General features: G+C 42.5%; 1 protein-coding gene across 1 annotated transcript in view; it reads right to left on the bottom strand.

The window, feature by feature from the left end:
* LOC109320743 (mucin-5B-like) overlaps positions 1-21,801 on the bottom strand; it is an 86,696-nt gene that overhangs the window by 38,547 nt on the left and 26,348 nt on the right. Inside the window, exons 12-20 of the mRNA XM_019551001.1 lie at positions 21,409-21,546; positions 20,299-20,463; positions 18,408-18,502; positions 15,247-15,373; positions 7,691-7,940; positions 6,182-6,234; positions 4,865-4,965; positions 4,268-4,419; positions 3,071-3,209 (exon numbers count right to left, since the gene is read on the bottom strand). Coding sequence (XP_019406546.1) covers positions 3,071-3,209; positions 4,268-4,419; positions 4,865-4,965; positions 6,182-6,234; positions 7,691-7,940; positions 15,247-15,373; positions 18,408-18,502; positions 20,299-20,463; positions 21,409-21,546 — 1,220 coding nt within the window. The remainder of the gene's footprint in view (positions 1-3,070; positions 3,210-4,267; positions 4,420-4,864; positions 4,966-6,181; positions 6,235-7,690; positions 7,941-15,246; positions 15,374-18,407; positions 18,503-20,298; positions 20,464-21,408; positions 21,547-21,801) is intronic.

The following is a 21,801-nucleotide window of genomic DNA, read 5'->3' as shown; positions in this document are numbered from 1 at the left end:
GATGCGGCATGCCAGGATGTTCTATCTGGCCCGCGGGGCCCTTCAAAAATTTAGAAAATTAATCTGCCCTGACCTGCCTGTCACATGGCCTCAATGGCTTGCTGAAACTCAAAGTTTCATGGTTGGTCGGGTTGGAAGGGACCTGAGCAGTTCATCTAGTCATCACTTGGGGGTCATCATTGACCACAAGATGAACATGAGCCTGCAATGCGATGCTGCGGCTAGTAAAGCGACCAAAATGCTGGCGTGCATTCTTTAGCCTGGAAAAGCGTAGGCTCAGGGGTGATCTGATGGCCACCAATAAGTTTATCAGGGGTGACCACCAGGATCTGGGGAAACGCTTGTTCACCAGAGCGCCCCAAGGGATGACGAGGTCGAACGGTCACAAACTCCTGCAAGACCGTTTCAGGCTGGACATAAGGAAGAATTGGATGCTTATCTTGCTGGGATCCTATGACCCCAGCTGACTTCCTGCCCTTTGGGCAGGGGGCTGGACTCAATGATCTCCTGAGGTCCCTTTCAGCCCTAATGTCTATGAAATCTATGAAATCTGGCTGAGCTGCTGCTCATAAAAAACCTTGACATGGATGGCAAGAGTTTCCTATAGATGAGTGGGGTCCTGAGAGCCAGGAAGAAGATTTCAGCTTAGTTAGAACAAGGCCCAGCCTAGGCATGTGGCTAACAGCTTGTGGGCCTACAAGGAATCCAAGGAAGCCCAGGAGTAGAAGAAGGCTCTCTGGTGGGACCGAAGGGGGACCCCCCTCTGGGCTATGGGTGTCAGCAGTGGCTAAGTTGAGTCTCTGATCCCTCACACTGCTCAATGCAAGAGGGCCAGGGCCAAAGGGCCATTAAACCCAATGTGAGGGGCAGGCCAGGGCCACTGTGAGCTATCTGGCACCCCAACTGACCTGGAGGTTGGGCCAGAGCCTGCAAGGGCTGAAGGTCCCTTCGACGTGGGGGATATCACAGCCAAAGAGGGCAAGGGTCAGCCAGCATGCAGAATGTTATAAGATCAGAATGGGGTCAGAGTGAGAGCTGGGCCCAATGAGAAAAAGAGCCCAAGTACATCAGCCAGGTGCCCTAATGAGGGAACTAGACCTGGGAGGATATGTCTGCTTTGTCCTGGGTAAGACCGAAAACTACAACCTGCAGGGGAAGGGTGGTCTAGTGGGGCTGTCCATGGTGGGACAGTTCCCCAAAAATGCCAGACCAGTTACTTCCCCAATGAAAGGCAGGTAGGAGCATCTTAAAACCCCAGCCCCCACCATCCAGTGGGTCATTCATACCAGAGGGAAGGAGAGTCAGGCATGCCTAGACAGAGGCACCTGAGCCCACTGGGGTGTAAGACCCCAGAGCATGGTGGGGCCAGGCCCACCTACGAGAGAGGCACCTGAGCCCATGGGGGTATAATACCCCAAGGCCCCATCATAGGGGCGGAGTGTGGGCCCCAGTGAGCGAAGGTAGAGTAGTTACCCTCGTGAAGGGGTGGAGTGTTGAGGCCCCAGGAAGGGGGCAGTTAGGTCCAGGTAAGTCTTCCGATGCCTGAAGCCACAGTGGGCCTGTAGCCAAGAGGGCAAGTAATTGGTCCTAATTAGAGGGTACAAATGAGGAGTTACCCGACGAGGGGCTTGGGTCAGAACTCTGCCCAGGGCAAGGTGAATTGGCTGGTCAATGCTTAGATGAGGCTCGCAGGAGAGGCCCAAAGACTGGCCCTGGTTCAGTCTAAGGAGTGTGAGTAGGCAAGCCTGATGGCCTACAGGAGCCACCCAAGGGAAAAAGGCAGGTCAAATGTGGCCTTGTTTGGAGCAGCAAGTAAGAGGCCCAGTGAGAGTGTGTGAAGTGCTAGAGGCTCAGTGAGAACAGGTGGTGTGAATGAGGTCCATTGGGGTGGAATGATAGGATGAATGCATAAGGCTGAGCAAAGGGCTGAATTTGGCTCAGCCTCAAGCTGGAGCAAACAGCAACTCAAGGATGACATCTGCGAGGCTTAGGACACAATAAGGGAAAGTTGGAGTCATGTGTAAACCACTAGGCATTGAGATCTTGAATGGGCAGCCTCCTGCTTACATTGTAACACCAGTTTACCTTACAACAAAGGCATGGCAGGAGAGACCAGGCAGACTGCCCTAGACAGGTGGGTGGGCCGGTACTGTGACCAGGCCTGGGAGAGTGCCCCCTGTCACAGCCACACAATTGAGATATAAATTATATAATTTATACACTCAATTATAAACAGAGTCTGGCACCATCATTTTTCTTCCAAACACCACAGGACAAAGGGTGCCCTGATTTCCTCATTATCTCTTCTGAAACAGGATTTTTTTTCAGTTAGTTTGACAGTCCTAGCAAAAACTTGTAAGGCTGGGCCCCAGTATTTAACTGTTAGGTATAATGTTCTTGTAGAGATACCAGCAGTGCAGGAACATGGCTGGGCAACTGGGGCAAAGCAGAAGTGATGACTTCGAGTTCCTGAATGCAAAAAGGCAGTCACCAGTAGCAGCTATTTTACACCCCTCCCCCCTTCCTCCCACACACACCAAGTTGTCACCCAGGGCAGCTGCCTCTGTCATCCCCCCTCAGTTAGGCCACTGAGAGATACCTCTGCATTGTTCTCTGCTCAGAATTCTGCCCAACTGTTCTGGGTCTCTTCCTGGAAAGGAAGCTCCTGCCCTTCAGCTCCTGCTCCAGGTCTAAGACTGTAGTGGATCCTACAGCTATAATATCCCAACTATACCTTAAGCAACAGACTAATGAAGCCACATGGCAGAGGACTGTGAAGTCATGTCCTCCACTCAGAATCTTATTACATGATATCCTGGAGGCAACCCTCAGGGAGCTGAACACTGCTTGTGGGGCTTTTAAACACTGACTGTCATTCTTTTTCAGAGGACATTTCACTACTTCTGCTGAGGCCTGGGCTCTTCTACAGCCATGAAGAGGTGGAGGGGTAGAATCTTTTCTTAGTGTCTCTTGCCTTATATAGGATAGACTTCTAAGCACTTCAGAGCAACACTGCGACTTGAGCCTGTGAAAACCAGCAGGAGTCAGAATGGCAATAAAAACTTGATACCTGAGCTAGTATATAATCACAGTCGCCCATGAAATTATACTTCTCTTCATCAAAAGTCCAGTAATGTCCATTTCCATACACTGTGCATACTCCATGGCAGATATTGCCCGTACAGTTCCATTGCCTGTTGTTACATGTGCTAAAAGATAAAATGTAAAGGATGACAATTTTTCCATGATGGATGGTCTTACATAAATCAAGGAAGATATTAAATAATTCAGAGTTTATGATTAATTTATTTCAGCTGGTTTCACTTGGTTAGAGAAAACATACACTCTTCAAATTCCCAGTTTTAGACTGGTAAGCTAAGTTGCGGTCTTTCCTATCAATTGTATTACTGAGGCACAAATTTGACTTTTTTACATTTTATATAAGGTGCTTCCTCAAAGACATTCACCCAGTTTCCTCAGCCATAGGCAGCAGGTGTTACATAAACTTCAGCAACAACTTCAGAAATGCAGCTATTTCCTGAGAACATCAGATTTCCTCAAATTCAGCCCTACTGTTTAACTCTTCTTATAAGGCTCAGCTACATCAAACAGGTAGGTTCAAACTGGGGACACTGCTGAAGAGTGCAGAGACAGCCACAATATAGCAGGACTTCTCCCATAGCCTACTAGTGCTGTTGTAACTATGGAACAGGAAGCCCAATCCTACTTACTTCCCATCCAGTTTAGGCTGCACAGAGCCCACATCAAGTGTAGCAGAAAGCAGTCCACACATGTAGGTGAAGACTTAGATGCATCCCTGGCTACTATCTGCACACAGATATTGAATTAGGAGAGAAGCATCTGGCAATTTCACTTTTACTACTCATAAAATAACTGGCTGTAATCTAGCTCTCAACCAGGCAGGGATTTGAGTGTTTCATGTATAGGTACATGAACAATTTACAGAGGAGGCCAAAAATAATATGAAGAGTAGCTAGCACCTTTTGTCCCTATATATGCAAATGAATTGATATAATGTGGGGAAAAAGCGGGTGCTGAAAGGGAGCCAACATTACGATCCTGGGCTAATATTAAAATGCACTCTGCATCCGTACATATACCTTTGAGGAAGTGGGGGCGGGGGGCTGAGCATTTGATTTTTATTTTGTTTTTGGATTATTTGCCCTGCTGTTTTTAACAGCCATTTTACTAGCCACCACCTTCTGACACAGTGAGTGATAATACAAGACTCTGTGGAATACTATACCATGTATTACAGCCGATTATGATGGTTTCCCCTGGTTTATGGAAACTTCCTCCATGGACACATGGACACTGGTCTTCAGCAATACAGCCCCCTTTGCCATCAGATACAAGCCCATCAGGACATATGCAGCCAGAGACACATTCTGTGACATACTGTGAACATGAAAAAATAATGCAGTGTGGTATATTAGTTAACCAGGTAGGAGGAAGAAAAATCACAGACAGTTGGGCATGGGTGCAAAACTATAGCTGCAAACCTGAAGTTAAGCCAAAGACAATCTACAAATCAGGCCCATTATATTTTTTTGGAAGCCATAGATATTACAGATCTATAGTTTCTGTGGACTGATTTATTTTATGCATGTAGGAAAGCAAATTTTTTTCAAAAAATTTCAACAAGTCAGATTGCTGCAAACCATTAAAATGAATCATGACAAGCATTATGAAAAAGTGGATAGTTATAGCTGTGGTTAATAACTGAATATAGGTTGTTTGCAAACAATGTAATGCACTGCCATTGGCATTTGTTAAGAACAATTGTACATGCAGAATAGTGTTAGTCATGCATCTTTTAGCTACTATGAATTTAACCCCTTACACACTGCATGTCCTGTGTCTTACAACTTTTCTGGCATTCAGATCCAATGGTCCCTGGCCCAGCGAAAGTGCAGTCGAAGTAGTACATAGGAGGAGGGCACTCTACAAGAGGGGAAAAGCCAGAACAGAAGGGTCAGCTGATGAAGCTCATACGGATGTCATCTCATAATGTTTTCCACACCAGACATTTCAAGTACATTATGGAGCATATGAGCTGTATTTCTGGGATTTTCTTTCATAGAGTCTTGAGCTATTAGATGAGATTCTAAAGGAGAAACTAACAGATGTTTTTTGTTTTTGAAAGCACCGCCCTTGTCATTGAATTTACTAAATATTTTTCTTTTTCTTTAAATTATAAAATGTACAGAGTAAACTTTTCCTACTTCCCCCAAGAAAGTTTGCCAACAGTGGCTCCAGCTGCCCCTTCTTACACTGAAAAATCTTGCTGTAAATCTGAGCTGAAAATGGCTTTGAAATTTTTTAAAAGGTAAACTAGTTGAAAAGGATGTGTGGGGGATAATCTGAAAATCCTGTAGAGGAATAATGTTGTAACTCTGGATCCACTTGTTATAGTGTGGGCTTTCCCTTTTAATATCTACTATTTACTGCCTTGGTTCTGTCCATATTTGTGTTTTTCCTAGCCTTAATGTAGCACAAGATATAGAAGGAATCTGCAGCCTAGCAGATGTAACAACAGAGCAATAGCAGTTGCCCCTCCTTTTCCCACCAACACATACGTCTCTACCCATGAACCTTGCTCATCCATTATGTCTCTAACAGGGATGAAGCAGACTCGTGCAGCACAGGTAAGCATGGGACCCCTTATTCTTTCATGAAATAAAGAATTCCCACAAAAGAACATGTCTTTCTATGCTGTCAGAATTGAATTATTTGTGATATTGGAACACACATCCTTCTTGGGGGAAACAAAGAAATACAACATTGTGTGAGGCACATCAGAAATTCTAGATGAGTACGTATGTGAGGCTAAGAGCATCATGAAGAAAGTCATTATCCAAATGAACCATACTTTCATTTCTGAAGGATTCATTCTTAAAAAGCTGAATGCATAGGGGAGGAAAAAAGCACCTTTTTCATCTTATGAGGTTTGGGATATATGCTTTTTTTTTTTAAGTTCAACAAGTTTGGAAATACTTTACAAAGAAAAAGTATCCAAAAAGCCACTATGCTTTCAACCTCTAACTCACACATTTCAGGGAGAACCAGGATGTGGATACAATATTAAAAAGGGACAAATATTTTGAAAATAAATAACTTTTAAAAGACATCTTAATTCCTGACTTTATTAAAATCTCACCTTTGTCTATCATGGTTTTTCCAATGCAGTCTAATCTTCCTTGAATGCATTTGCTAAAGATATTTCATAAAATAAGAAACACATCAGTTCTTTGCACATTTGTATTAGAAAGCAAAAGTTGTCTAAAGTTGTCACACCAGCATGAAGGGGTCATAAAGTCTCCCATGTTCCGAAACAGAATTGTCACCACAGAGAGAAGGTGGGGGAAGTAAGAGACACAAGACTTATGCTCTGTCCTTTCTACTTCCACTGACTTGTGCATCATTAAGCAATTCAGTTCAATTCATTTAATCCTTCTCCTTATCTGTAAAATGAGTCAAGGGTACTGGGATACAAAATTAATGTTTTCAAAGTACTTTGAGATCCTTGAATAAAGGGGATTATATAAAGAGCAAATTGTTATAATCCAGTGATGCACTCAATTGGTTGAAAATGCCCATTATTTTTCACTTGAAATTTAAAACATTTTATTTTTACCATGTGTTAGAATTTCTCAAATGTCTGCCTTTCAAAACTGAAGTTTGTGCTCCCCCAAAACTGTTTTTGACTTACAATCTTCCTTTTTGGAAGAAATAAAATGTTTCTGTTGAGTTTTTTACACCGAAAAGGGACACTGTGACAAAAATGACATTTTTTTCCACAATAAAATTTTATTTCTGATCTTTATTTCAAAACTGTATGTTGAAAGGGGTCTATCAATAAAGTCTAATAGTATACAGGCACATCTACATGTGCTGATTTAAGGCACGTTAGCCATTTTTAAGGCTCATTAAGGGCATATATGAGCCCATGTATGAGGTCTATTCATGCCCTATGAGTAAGACATCTGAGACCATAAAGCCCTTGCCATATCCATTTTCACCCCTACTATTTATCCTTGCTTTTTCTGTACCTCATTAATGATTCCCTTTTTCCATGTGCCTACTAACTCTACTTTTTCAACTCAGCTAGCTCATCTTCCCTCCTTTTTGACCTCTTATTACCTCCTTTCTCTTAGTACCTCTTAATACCTCCACACTCTTCACTTCTGCCTACAGCTATTACTCTTCCTTCTCACTCCTGGTATTGATGTGTGGTTCCCACCTTCTTTTTTAGAAACCTCTTGTCCACTGCTGCAGTACCTGGCTTTACATCCAACGCAGAGGAGTAACAAGGCAGCTAGGTGCCTGGGACAGCTGTGATTCATGGAAGCAGTGGTGAATTGCAGCTCCTGCCTTGTTGGCAGCACAATTATGCAGCTGCAGTGGCATCTGTTAATTTTCCAGCCCCTTCCAAGCTGGTGCCCAGGAGGTTGTCCCGGATGCCCAATCTTAGTTATGCCACTGCTCTGAAGTGCTGCTCCATTCATTGGTACTGAAGCCTGCACCAGTATTTTCCCATGGAAAAAAATACCATTGTTCCCTTGTATGATACAAATTTATTCAGCAAGTATTACTTGCACAAACAACAGTGTGTATAACATTTCAGTGCCGCTATGACGCAATCAATACCTCATCAGAATCAACATACCACATCATTTCGTCCTCTTGGAAGGATTTCTCCACTTCAATGATTTGGCCTTTATAGTAGCATGGACAGTTCTCCGGAAGCACACATTGCTCATCTGCATTTAGATAAGTCCCCTCAGGGCAACCACAGCCCTCCATAGGAATGCTCTTGACACTACAGAGTTGATCAAGCTCACTCAGCGAGCGGCAGGAGTAGTTACAGAACTTCACAGAATAACTGTACACCATCGTTTCAGGACAATCGGAGACATCTTTGCAAGATAAATGAAACAAAGATGGAAATGGTCTTGTGACCTGCAGCCCTTAAGCACCATTCCTGCTCCTGAAGTATCTTTCTGAACTTTGATAAATGCAAATGCCCACTTTTCCATTACAATGAAATCTCATCTGCTCACAGGTGGAGGGTGGGGAGCCTACTCACTTAAAGTATTTAAAAATGAACGAGACAAAACATTGTAAACTATAGTCAGGCATAATCCTGACGTAGCAGGGGATGGAGTAGATGACTAGATAGAAATTTGTTATGGATAATATCTACAAATCTGTTTTCTAGATCAGGCCCCAGATACTTCTGATACATCCTTCTTCAGTTAAGAGAAATTTGAAAAAAAAATAGCACTCAGCAGGTGTGAAACGTAATGATTTCAGCTGCCAAAGAAACTCTGTGTAGATGCTTGATTTCCTGAGGACAATGGAGAGACCACGTGAGAAATTCTTGAAGGACCCCCTGAGAAACATCCCTAGAAACATCCTAGAAACAAAGTCTTAGGCTCCCTTGAGTGCACCAAAAGGCTAAACACAATGTCTAAAAGGGTTGAGTTGTCCCAGTGAGAAAGTAAAAAGCTGGACAAACTGAACATACCATTGACAACAGCCATCTTCAAATCTTTACAAGGAGCATGAAGTATACAGAAGAATAACCCAAGAGGTTACAATGAGAGGCAAGTGGTTCCTACTATTTGAATTGAGGGGTATGGAGCTGCAGGCAGGAGCCCAGCAGTGTCTTTGTCAGTAAAACCTTCCGTACCTGGGTGAGCTGGACCTTCCCCCTACATAAAATGCTGTTGCCCTAGAGGTGGCAGCTGAAGGTCACTGACCACTCTGTAAGTCTGAAGTGCATGTACTTTTTTATTTGATATGTTTTAAGAGTTGAGAACTTTTATATAACTTTTAGCTTATTTTATGCCATCTCATTATTTTGTTGTTTTAGTCTTTGGAATATGGGAAATCCCCCCCTGCAATCTTATGTGATAAGAAACTAATGAAGGAGGATGATGCCTCCTAATATTCATTGCTGAAGAGAATGCTTAATGGATAAAATGGCAAAGACATACTGGGATATTCACCTTTGTTATGGCTAATGGAGCAAGTGTGATAGGTTATATATTAATAGAACCACAGATGTAGTATAATTATAAATCATTAACAGTTCTACTGTGGGTAGAAAGTGATCAGTTCCTCCTCTTACTAAAAATTCCATTACAATTTTACGGGGAGCTCCTCCTCAAACCTGTGCAACTAGCCCCCAAATTGGAAATAGTCATTAAAAACAGAATTCAATGGAATAATAAGTTATGAGATAAATGTGTTGCCTTCTTCCAAGATACTCTGTCAGACCACTTATATCATATTCTCAGAGTCAAGAACCCTGAGAAGCAATTACATGATGTGAAGCAGTTGTTCAACTGTTGGAAACTGCCCTTATAAAAGAGACTACCTTTGCTGAGAATAAGCACTGTTGGGGGCACAAACTCTGGTTTGATGAAAAATGTTCTCAAACTAAAGATGACTTTAGAGGTGACTTGGAGGAATATAAGTCTAAAAATGACTGACTGCATTAGCTTTCAGTGGATCAAGATGATTAAAACAGACTGCAAAAAATCAATAGATAAGCAAAGGAAACAATATCAAATGAACCAATGGGAGGAACTACTAGCTGCAGGGGGGAAAATATCAATGCTTTTAGCAGATTATAACAGAAGGGGAAAAAATGTATTTCCTGAGGCATCTATCCCTGGAGATACATTGGTCTTGCTCTTTAAAGATAAGTTTAACAACTTAACTGAGACAGTGAAGTTAATTGTAGCTTCTTTTTGAAGGAAATTTTATCTGTTAAGCTACAAGTTCCGTTTCAGAAGTAAGATCATTATCTCACCTCTGAACCTCATGATGTAAGATCCTATATATCCTTACTGAGAAATGGAAAGGCCAGTTTTGACCAAAAAATGTAATATAATTAATTTAGAAAGCATTTATCCAAAGTATTGGAATTTAAATATAATAGTCCTAATTTTTTTAAATGGTAATAAGAGAGCTCCTACATCTTAATGCCCAATTAGCCTTATGTGTATTCCTGCCAAAATAGTCAGGACACATTTACTTTTTTACCTTTGGGTATGGAGCTCTGAAAAAATATTTTGGATGAAAGGCAGGCTGTTTTTAGAGAAGGCTATTCCTGCATGGACCATTGCTTGGCATTGTATTACTTGGCATCTAAATACGTTAAAAGACGTAATCACTTGTATGTTACGTTTATAGATCTTAAGGGAGCCTTTGAGTCCATAGACCTATTAAAATTATGGAAGAAGCTGGCAATAATGTCAATAGACAAAGCTCTTTTACAATTAATTGTCACCTTCCATTCAAACAGAGCATCAAGGGTGCATTGCGGGATTGGTGGTGCCCTATTTCCCAACTAAGGCAGATGTATTGCAAGGATGTTTACTGGTTCTGCCACTTTTCAGTTTACTTTTGAATGATTTAAAACAGGTTCTAACAGGACATGTCTACACATGACACTATGTTGCCATAGCAACATGCTACAGCGACATAGCATTGATAGGCACAAACCATGATGCTGCTATAGTGCATTGCTACAGCAGTGTAGTGGCTAAAAATAACTGTGGGTCACCAGCACAGTGCAGTACGGGCTGTTACTGCACCATACTTAGTACTTCCAAAAGACTATATCTCTCTTGCTTTATGCAGATGATGCATTAATTCTGTCACAATCCCAAATAGGTCTTCAAAGATTACTAGATGCCTTTCAATAGTGTTGCACCTGAAATAGCTCAGAAATTAATACAGCTAAAACCAAAGTAATGGGCTTTGGAAATGAAAGAATGAAACCGGATGGGTGTTCACAGGAAAAGAAACAAGAAGTGGTGTCTTCCTTTAAATACTTGGAATATATTTTAGCAAAAATCTGAGCTGGAATAAGCACACTGAAAATGTGAATGTTAGAGCAAAACAAGCTTTGGGTGGAGTTTTATCTTTTTACAATAAGACTGGCAGAAGACCAGGTCTGGAAGTACAAAAGGCTCCTACACATATGAAATGAGGCCGCTCCGATGTGCTGTAATTGAAGTGTGTCAGAGCAGAATCAATTAATTGAGTATGCTAGAGGGTGGTAATTACTAGGCCCAAATTGGGGACAATGATTTAATTCGTTGATTTGGATCACTGTCTTCTATTTGATTTGGCCAAATCCAGATCTGAAGATTTGATGCCGATTTGGAGCATCTGCAATACGGCCATAAACACAGCTTTAAATGTTTTTTTTACATACCTCAAGGTACTAGGTGCAGCTCGTGAACTCTTCAATGCTGAGACAGATAGAGTGTCCCACACGAGCCCAGGAGACCCCTTGTGTGCTTGGTGGCAAACCCCGAATTACTTCCGGTCCACTTCCAGGTCAGCCGGGGAGTGCACTGGAGGGGCCCCCTGTTCCCCCCCAGCTCAGCAATCAGCCTTGGGGGGACCCTGGGTGCCCCCCCCAGACCCAGGAGACACCAATTGCCAAGCCAGGTGGGACATGGGGCGGGGGGGGGCACGCACTCCCTAGCAGACCTGGAAGTGGACCAGAAGGCTTCTGCTACTAAGTATGCCGTGGAGCACCCCATACTCCTGTGGGATGCTCCATCCACCCCAGAACTGCAACATTCATGAGCTGCCTGCTACCTTGAGGTTTGTAGAAAAAACATTTAAAGCTGTGTCTATGTCCAAATTGCCAAATCTTTGCAAATCTTTCCAAAATGATTCCAAGGGTTCTGATTCAATTTGGAGAAATTAAAGGGCCTCCTGATTCTACTTGGATCTGGAGATTCAGCCACCAAATTGGGCCAAATCTCCACTGAGTCGAATCAGGAACTGACGCTTCACATAGCCCAAGTAATTACCACACTCCAGCAGATTCCAGTATCATGTGTATCAGCATCCCCACACTGAAAAATGGTGGCAGACTGCTTTAAACTGAAGCTCATTTTATGAGCTTCATTTCAAAGTACCCTGCTGCCACTTTTCAGTGTGGGAACACTGATACACATGACACTCTGGGCACTTTTAAATAACACAGTTCTGATAGCTGTTCCAGTTAAAGCACTGCCCCGCCCCCTCCCTCGGCCTCCTAGAGCATATCTATAAACACCTGAAGGGTCTATAGATACAACGCAGATTGCATTTTATTGTATAAAGCAGCATTCTGGGGTGTTGACCTCATGGTCCACCCAAAAATTGAAAAGATTTCTAATTACTTTTTAAGGTAGCTTTTATCTTTACCTAATTCTGCAGAAGTGGGGATCATGAGCTCTAAAACTGGACTGATAAATGTGAATATTTTAGTCCAATTAACAACCTTAAATTCCTGTATGAAAGTCAGATCTTTTACACAAACCAAATACCCCAAGAAGTGCATTTTAGATGCCTGTCCTCTGTCAAAAAACTATGGTTTGGTTGGCTAAAGAACATCTACATTCTTTTCCATATAAATGGCCTCAGAAACATACTGAGAGTAACTGATCTGATATTTCTCCTGTATTTAAAACAAGGCATATATTTAAGAATGAAGGATGACAGAATGCAGACAAGATATTCTGACAGTGAGACTGAATCAAACTTACCCTTTCTTAAAGTCAATAAAACATCCTGTTGGCCCACAAACCTATCGGTCTGTAATACAAAACTACAAGCAACAATAGGCATCACTAGATTGAGATTTACACTAATGATATCTGCAGTTGTCATGGGCAGGTGATGTCAGAGTCCATATTCAGATACAATATACTCTTAAAGAATGAGATTGATGACTAAATCATTATATGTGGTCTTCTATGTTCTTTGAAGAAATAAGAGGGAAATAGATCTCTCCATTAAATAGGCAAATGAGGAAAAAGACAATTTGGTTTCTTTCTCACACTTCAGAGCCTGTCTAATAATCCCTAAGTGTATTTGTGCTACTTGCACAAGAATAAGGGCCAAGATAAAATACAATTTCCTGTTCTATCATTCATTGCTCCATTTTACCTCTTCTTTTAGATCATTATACATCATGTTCTGTTTTAATTTTGTGTAAACTGGTAAAATACATTATCTTATTGTATGCTTTTAGCACAAATTATGAATAATATAAATGGTATTTAATTTTTGTATATATAATTTTATTGTTCATTTTATTATATTATGTTGGTGAAAGCTGCAGATAAACTACTACTACTACTATTTGATAGGCCTGTGGGAGTCACAGTGATCCGATCTGGCTTTAGATCCAGCTGCTTTGGATGCCACGGATCTGATCTGGAAATCCAGACCAGATTTCCACCTCGATCCGGGCAAAGCAGCTCCAAAGCTTAAGAGCCACCTCGGAGATCTGGCCATAGGGTATAATGGGGGAATCAATGAAATATCTATAACGTTGTTGTTTTTTGTCTAAAGTGGATGAAACTTGCAGGGATGGTAGCCTCTGCTGAGAGCATGAAACCTGCCAAGTTTGAAAAAGATCAGTACAGGGGCTTGGGGGTAACTGTACCCAACATTCTTGAAAGCCAAACTCATGTCACAGCTGTATGTTACACCACAGGTGAGTGAAAACTGCAGGCATGGTAGCTCCTACTGAGGCCACAAAGCCTGCCAAGTTTCAAGAAGAGTGGTGCAGGGGTTTGGGTGGAACTGCACCTCAAGCTGAGAAGCAAAACTCATGCCATGGGTGACCCCGTGTGTGTTAAGGCACAGCAGGGTGAAAGCTGCAGAGATGGTGTCCCCGGCTGCCACGACACCTGCCAGCTGTTGAGATGGATGCACGGGGGTTCTGGGGCCCTGCACCCCTAGCTGCTGACGGGAAAAACTCATGCCATGGGTGCTTGTGGGACTGACTGTCTCTGCCTTGGGGCAGTTGATTGTCTGTATTGATTCTTTCCTCTCCTTAGTCTGTTTTTGTAGGTGCTAATTGATGGCAATTAACTGGCTACATTAGCTAGGTCCTTTGTATTGAGCTGATCCCTGAGTGAACCATGGTTGATTGGTAACTGGTAACACAGGAGCTTAGCAGCCAGGCCTGCAGTAGTGTCTCCACTCCCTGCCCCAAGACAGAGATAGTCAGTTGCACAAGCACCCAGGGCACCAGTTTTGCCTGTCAGCAGATGGGGTGCAGGGCCCCAGAACCCTCCTGCACCGATCTCCTCCACAGTTGGCAGGCCTTGTGGCCTCAGCAGGGGCCACCATCCCTGCAGCTTTCACCCTGCTGTGCCCTAACACACACAGTGTCACCCAATGCACAAGTTTTGCTTGTCTGCAGCTTGAGGGGCAGTTCCCCCCAAGCCCCTGCACCACTCTTCTTGAAACTTGGCAGGCTTTGTGGCCTCAGTAAGAGCTACCACTCCTGCAGTTTGACCCTCCCCCCCCATGTTGTAACACATAGACATGACAGGAGTTCTGCTTTCAAGAATTTGGGGTGCATTTCTCCCCAAAACCCCTCCACTGATCTTCTTGAAATTTGGCAGGTTTTGTGGACTCAGCATAGGCTACCACTTCTGCAGTTTTCACCTTCCTATGTTGTAATACCTTGATGTGACAGGAGTTTTGCTTTCATGAATTTGGGGTACATTTCCCCCCAAACCCCTGCACAGATCATCTTGAACCTTGGCAAACCTCATGGTCTCTGTAGAGTCTACCATCCCTGAAAATTCCATCCAAATAGGACAAAAACCAACAAAGTGATAGATATTTTGTTTCCCCATTATACCCTATGACCAGATCTTGGAGGCGACTCCAAGGTGGCTCCAAAGCGCTTCAGAAGCTCTGAACTGCTTTGGAAAGCCAAATGAGGCAACGCTTCAACCTGGGTGTGCTGCTTCAGACCCCGAAGCATCCGAAGCTTCTCTAGGTCTGATGCAGGGTCCAAAGCCTTGCACAGCCCTATTATTTGAGGTAATGTCAAACTGAAAGGAAGACTAAGAATGATGCGTCTCTCCACAAGAGAGGTACTGCAATGCAGGTACTCCTTCCTTTCTTTCCTCATCTCCCAACCATTGCTACTGGTCAGGCCAGGGACATAGCAATGAGATTGTTTGATAAGACTAAAGAGCATAGAAGGCTGAGCCAGGTCTTAGGACCCTCAAAATAGCAAGTGTAGTGTCATTGCTAAGTAACAAAGGACCTGACCTAGGGAATGTGCCTATCCTATTTCTAAGATACTTATTCCCTTGGTATGCAAGCACAGAATAGCATAACATTGCTGAAGTTGCTCTCCAGTGCACATATATGTGTTTTTTATATTATACATACCACAGATACCCTCCCTCCACCCTGTCAGAGGTACTTCTCTTGTAGCACAATCTCTGAAGTATGTAGAAAACACAGCACACATTGCCTCTTCACTCTTCTCAGCATTACAGGTATCATATATGCAGTTCTAGGGAACAGAAGAGGAAACCAGAATTATAATGGAAATCTAAGCAGTAGAAACAGAAGGGGCTTAAAAATCTATATATTCAAAATTAATTCATTTTGGTTTAATTACTTTCCAGAATGTTTTCCTGTCATTGACACTTAATCCTCAATACTATAAATCCAAAAAATTATCATTGTAAGCATTTTCAGGGCATAAAATAACTTTATTTTGGGTCTTCAATTTCAACTTTAAAGGTAAAGCACTTATTGCTTACCTATGTTAAAATATATATTTGCTTAGTTGAGACAAAAAAAGAGATGGGCCTCTACCACTTGAATGAATTAAATGGTTCTGTTAGGTCACCTGTAGTAATATCCTTACATTCTTTCCAAACTACTACCAGATGCCAGAAAGCAATGTGCTTATACATTTGTATATAGTGGCCATGCCTCCTCCCACTGGTATCAATAAGAAAGACTCTCACTGACATCAGTAGAAACAACAATGGGCCATAACTCACATATAAAATCAATAGGGACAGCAAATATATCCATCGTGTGGTGAATCTAGAGTTTTGATCAACGCAACCTATTTTACATGTAGCTGGCATTGGAATGTTAGTGCTCTGGCATATTTGAAGGATAATTTACAAGATCCTTTTTAAATGGAGCAAAAAACCCACATAAAATAAATCCATATCTCCATTTCAGGTAACTTTCCTAAGTTTTTGGTCTCAAAAAAGAAATTGAGTATGGTTTGCAAAATGAAATGATTCTAAAAACATCTCTTTCCATCCCTGTCCCCCACAAACAATTTACAAAATTGGAAAATTTGTTTTTCAATTTTGGATTTTGGTCAAAAGAACAGAAAATGGTTGTGGGATTTTTTTTAAATACTTTTTTGGAACTTCCCACAAGACCATTGGTGATTTATATTATCAGTTCTATTACTCATGTACTTTGATGTTAAAAACACTTAAAGTATTTTGCTTTATCAGGGTTTAATAGCATCAATTAAAAAGACACCGTTAACTTGTTTTTACTATATTTTTTCCTCTATAGAATACAAGAATGCTTTGAAACCTTGATGGTAATGCATCTACAAAGTATATCCAGCACACCTATACTGGCAAAGAATGTCAATATGCCTCTAGTGCAGAAGTGAGCAATTATTTTCACTAGAGGGCCACTTAATGAGTTTTGATGAGCTGTTGAGGACTGCAAGGGTAGCACTACCCACTGATAGGTGCCCCACCCCTCGTTGCTATTTTGGGACTAAAAGTCCTGCCCCTAACCCCTGACCTTTGCCACCCGAAGTGCCTCCCCCTGCTCCCAGAAGTACTTCTTTTGGGGGGGGGGGGTTTGCCATCTTGGAACCAGAACCGCCCCCCCCGCCAAATCATACACTAAAAGTCAAACACCTACTATAACATACTTTAATTTTACTACAAAAAATATTTTTGTTATGATTTGTGTTTGCATAGTCTATATAGAGATGATTGCATAATAATTCAAAAATAAGGTCTCACTCATATATTGTGTGTTGGGGGTGCGTGAGGTGTGGTTGGGTGTAGGAGTGTGTGTACATTGGATTATGGGGATGTGGGAGGGAGGTTGTGAGGGGGTGTGGCAGTGTGGGAGGGCAAAAGGGTATGCTGGGGGTGTATATGTGGGGGATTATGGAAGCAGGGTGTGGGTGTGTGGGGTTTGTTGGGTGTGAGGGAGAGTGGAGGTGTGGAGATGCCCCTCAAACACTTCACCCCATGGCACATAGCCCCTGCCAGTGGCAGCAGCAGCAGGTAGCAGGCACTTGGGGTGCTTATGGCCCACGCAGGTGCCGCTACCCAGTGGTGTGCAGCTCTGGCCAGTGCTGCATATAGTGTCAAGGAGCACAGTCAGGTCAGCCCACCTCTGTTGTGCAGGGCTCCTCATGGTGAAGCCCTATGCAATGGAGCCAGACTCCACTGGAAGTGGAGGGGAACTCCACCCCCTGCTTCCTGGCAGAGTCCAAGACCTGCATGGCAGAGGGCAGGCAGCTTCATCATGTGGGGCTTCCCACAGTATCACATGAGTGCTGGGAGCTGCACGTGTGCCACAGGGAGCCCTACATGGCAGATGCAACTCGGCCTGGTTGTGCTCCTTGCCACCATGTGCAGCACTGGCCAAAGCTGCATGCTCCTGGGTGGCAGCATCTGTGTGGGCCACAAGAGCCCTGAGCACCCACTGCTTACTGCTGCGGCTGGTAGAAAGGGCTGTGCACCATGGGGGGAAGTATATGGGGGAGTCCTCACCCCTGCACTCTCCCTCACACTCACACTCTCCCTCATACCCACACCCTCTCTGCCTGGCTCCGCGCTTCCACCACTTCCCTGGGTGCAGGCTCTGTACTTCTGCCAGCCCCAGCCCCACACTCCAGCCCAGCTACAGCTCCCCCTGCCCCTGCTGCTTCCTTGCCTGCCACCCAAAGCAATCAGTACAGCAGAGACAGGAGGAGGAGCCACTGGATGCTAAGGAAGCTGAGCAGGTCCTCCTGCAGCTGTAGCAGTGGCAGCAGCAGCCCTGCCTGGAAGCTGCATGCTGGCTGCACTCGGTTCTTTTAAGCATAAGGGTGGGAGTGAGGCACGTGGGCTGGGCTGGTTACAATTAATTAGTGGGTGCCTGCAGGCCAGATGAAATGGTCTGGTGGGGCAGATCCAGCCCACGGACCACATTTTCCCTATCCCTGTTCTAGTGTATGTTTCTAACATAATGTGTAAAACTTGTTTTTTAAATTTATTTCCTTGCTCATACAACAGCTTTTTCACTGATGACATTACAGATCCTCTGGGAAGGCTTGTTAAGTTTATTTATTGCTAGGTCTGCAGGAAAAAAGAACCTTAAAACCTTGCAGAGTATTCATGAACATTTTTTTTTTACTTTCTCATTGACATCCATGCATTTAAATAAATAGCTATTATAATATAGTGGAATAAAAGTATTCCTTTCTGATAGGAATACTTTTACGGTAAACTGAATGTTGGACTGGAGTAGATCACACCTCTAAAGCAATGCCTCACCTTGACGTATGAAGAGGGGTCTACAACAGAATGACAGGAAGCAAACGCACTGCTTGTATTGGACAGAAGTGTACACCAGTGCTTTGCAAACTTTTCTGAAACAGAAGAGTAGGATAAATTGTTCATAGTTATGTCTATTACCTTATGCTCTCTATTTCTCCTTAATTGCATTCATTTTCTTAGCAGGATTTTAACAAATATCTAAAAATTCTTATACCAAAGATATTTTAAAATATTTTAGGTCACCATAGAGGGAAATGGTAGATGTTCAGAAATCATGGTGAAGAGAGTAGACAGATACCCCAGTATGATAGCTTTAATATACTACTAATATTGTTACTCGGGTTTAGGTTTGAAGAGCTGATGTGAAAACCTGTTTTAAGTATTTAATTTAATTACTTTTAGTGAAATAAGTGAACAGTCACATTACTCAAAGAACCACAAACTAGCCAAGAGACCAGAAGTGTACTGGTGTTTTCACACCACACAGTAGCTTTTAAAAGGCTTGGTCCTGCAGTCCAGACACATATGAAAAAAACAGGACTTCAGAGAGTATTGATTGTGGAGTTCTGGCTGTGTATTCAGGGAGGGGCTGACAAGGCCAGATATTCAGTGACTGACCTGTTGTGTGTGGTTCCATTAACATCAATTAAGCTATGCCAATGTAAACCAACTGAAAATGTGGCTCACAGTGAGTGTGTCTACATGTGAATTTATGCTGGTTTAAATTTACTGCTCAGTAAATCACTGTGCAGTAAGCGGGAATAAGCTGGCATCTACATATGCGTGTGTTAAAGCACACTGACACTGTGGCCTGACTTGGAACTAAGTTAGTCCTAAGTCAGTTCACATACACGGTGTTACTGCAGAGTAAAGCATCCATACATGTATTACTGCCCAGTAACTAATTGGCCATAAATATGATATCTACATGATGCAGGTATCAAATTTACACTCAAGTTGGCATAAATCACCATATTTACTGCACAGTACGGGTATGCACATGTCCTCATCGTGCAGTAATTTCTGTTAATGCATAGTAAATGCACATGTGTAGATGCACCCAGGGTTAACAACCATGTACCTTTAGGGCCAGATCCTACTCTACCTATTCTGTTTGGTTTGAGTCCCTGAAAAATAGAAAATGTACCTACTTTTGTAACATAACATCTTAATCTCAAGTCTAAGTTACAAAAAATAGCGAGGAAGAGGAAGACCTATCTACATTTTGCATTAACTATTTTTCAGGGACTTGAACAAGGAGGAATAGGGTCACAATTAAGCATCTAAGTCTACTTGAGTGCTTACTAGGTACAACTGTGTCTGCCCTTGAGTCTTTAACATCTTGTAATTTAATACATGTTCTCAAAGTCATCAATGGCCAGTTTAGGTAGGTGCCACATCTTTCTTTCTTTGTGGGCATCTTCTTAAAAGACAAAGCTAGTGAAGTTAAAATCAGTAATAATAATTCCTTTAGGTTAAATCTACTTCTAGTGGAAACTAATGTGTCCTAATAGCTGTCAAGCAGTAGCATAACTAAGGGTAGGCAAGAGGGGCACCCACCCGAGACATCAAGTTAGAAGAGGCCCTGGAACTGAGGCCACCACAGAGTCTGTCACCCAGTAGCATACCAGTGCCAGAAACACCAAAAGCAGTCCTCAGCATGGGTAAGACTGCTTGACCCCACACCCCTACCCCCACTGTTGAAAGTGAGTGCTCCTCCCCCATCCCACAGGGTTTGCCCTGCATCCCAACTGTCCTTGTTATGCCACTGATTCAAGGACAGACAGATCTTGCTACTGGAAAAACTGGTTGAAATATTTCTAGCAGGTCAGGCTACCTGAAATACAAAAGTCACTTAAAGCTGGTAATTTGGTGATAAATCTAATACCTTTATCTGCACTATTAGCACATGGGTCTTTAATACTGTCTTTGATATCAGGACAGCTGGCCATAGTCTTCCATGAGTTACCAAAGGCTGAAGCTGAATTTTCCACAACTCCACTAATTGTTCGAAAATCATCAGTCTGGATGTTATTGAAATTGCCACAAAGACCTTGCGTAAGGAAAAAAAACCCACACAATATAAATTAATTAACAATTTTCAAATAATCAAGAACAACACTTGCTCTCCAATACCCTTCAAAAAGCAAACATCTTTTATGAGTAGGAGTTTTAACATTCACACCAGGCTGCTGATATCTTGTTTTTAAAGTCTAATAATCATCATCTATAATACCTAGTGATCCCAGTGGAGACTGAGGTCCCATTATATCAGCCACAGTACATACACACAATAAAGAAAGTCCCTGTCTCAGAAGACTTTACAATATAAGAAAAGGGTAAGATGTTGGAGAAACAGAATATTATCTCATTTTACAAGTGAAGAACATAGGCATAGAGAGATTAGGAGTTGTCCCAGGACAAGAATCCATTGGAAGAACAAAAAGTCTCATCCATATTCCCTCTCCAGTACCTTAACTATTCTTCCTTCACAATCCCCAAAACAAACACATACTGGATTCTGTGGCCACATCTACATGAGATGCTTACTGTACAGTAGATCATTACTATTGCACAGTAGCTCATTAGTACTGTTCAGTAGCATCACTGGGCATTAACCATCATACGATGCTACTGCATTGTAGTAATGAACTACTGTGCAATAATAATGAGCTACTGTACAGTAAGCATCAGTAGGCATCCATGCCAGGATGCTACTGTGCATTAATGCCAATTACTGTGCAGTCCATTTAGTATTTGGTTATGCAAGTAACAAACGTACAGTTGGCATCTCATGTAGGCACAGCCTGTGAAATTCAATTTATTTAATTCAGCAGAATAAAGGGTTTAGACAATCTTGCCAAGCTTTTAATTTTTATTCTAAGAAGCCTAGGTATCTGAACTTACTGAAGTCAAAGTTTGAACAGGAAGGGTGATGGACAGCTAGCTGTAAGTCACATTACAATAAAGGTATACAGCAAGAACATTAATTTCATACCAGATGTCCGATTATGGTATGAGTCATCTAGACTTATGAAGAGCTGCATAATGGGTTTCATTTGTACTTGAATCTGTATTCCCACAGGGGTCAAGATGTTGATGTAGAATGTGGAAGGTCTGAACATGGTGATACCATCTAAAGAAGGAAAGAAAAAGAATATCACTTCATGAAGAAAATATACATATATCTGCTTCGGTCCCTGATTCGATTCAGCAGAGGTTCAGCCCAATTCAGTGGCCAAATCTCTGAATCCAAATTGAATCAAAGGACCCTTTAATTTCTCCAAATTGATTCAGAACCCTTCACAGTTAGGGTGGCTAGGATCTGGAACCAACTTCCAAGGGAAGTGGTGCTGGCTCCTACCCTGGGGGTCTTTAAGAAGAGGCTTGA

Source organism: Crocodylus porosus, unplaced genomic scaffold, assembly GCF_001723895.1.
Source record: "Crocodylus porosus isolate Cpor-Errol unplaced genomic scaffold, CroPor_comp1, whole genome shotgun sequence".
Lineage (NCBI taxonomy): Eukaryota > Metazoa > Chordata > Crocodylia > Crocodylidae > Crocodylus > Crocodylus porosus.
Note: the sequence above shows the minus strand (reverse complement) of the source record. Positions and strands in the feature narration are given on the sequence as shown.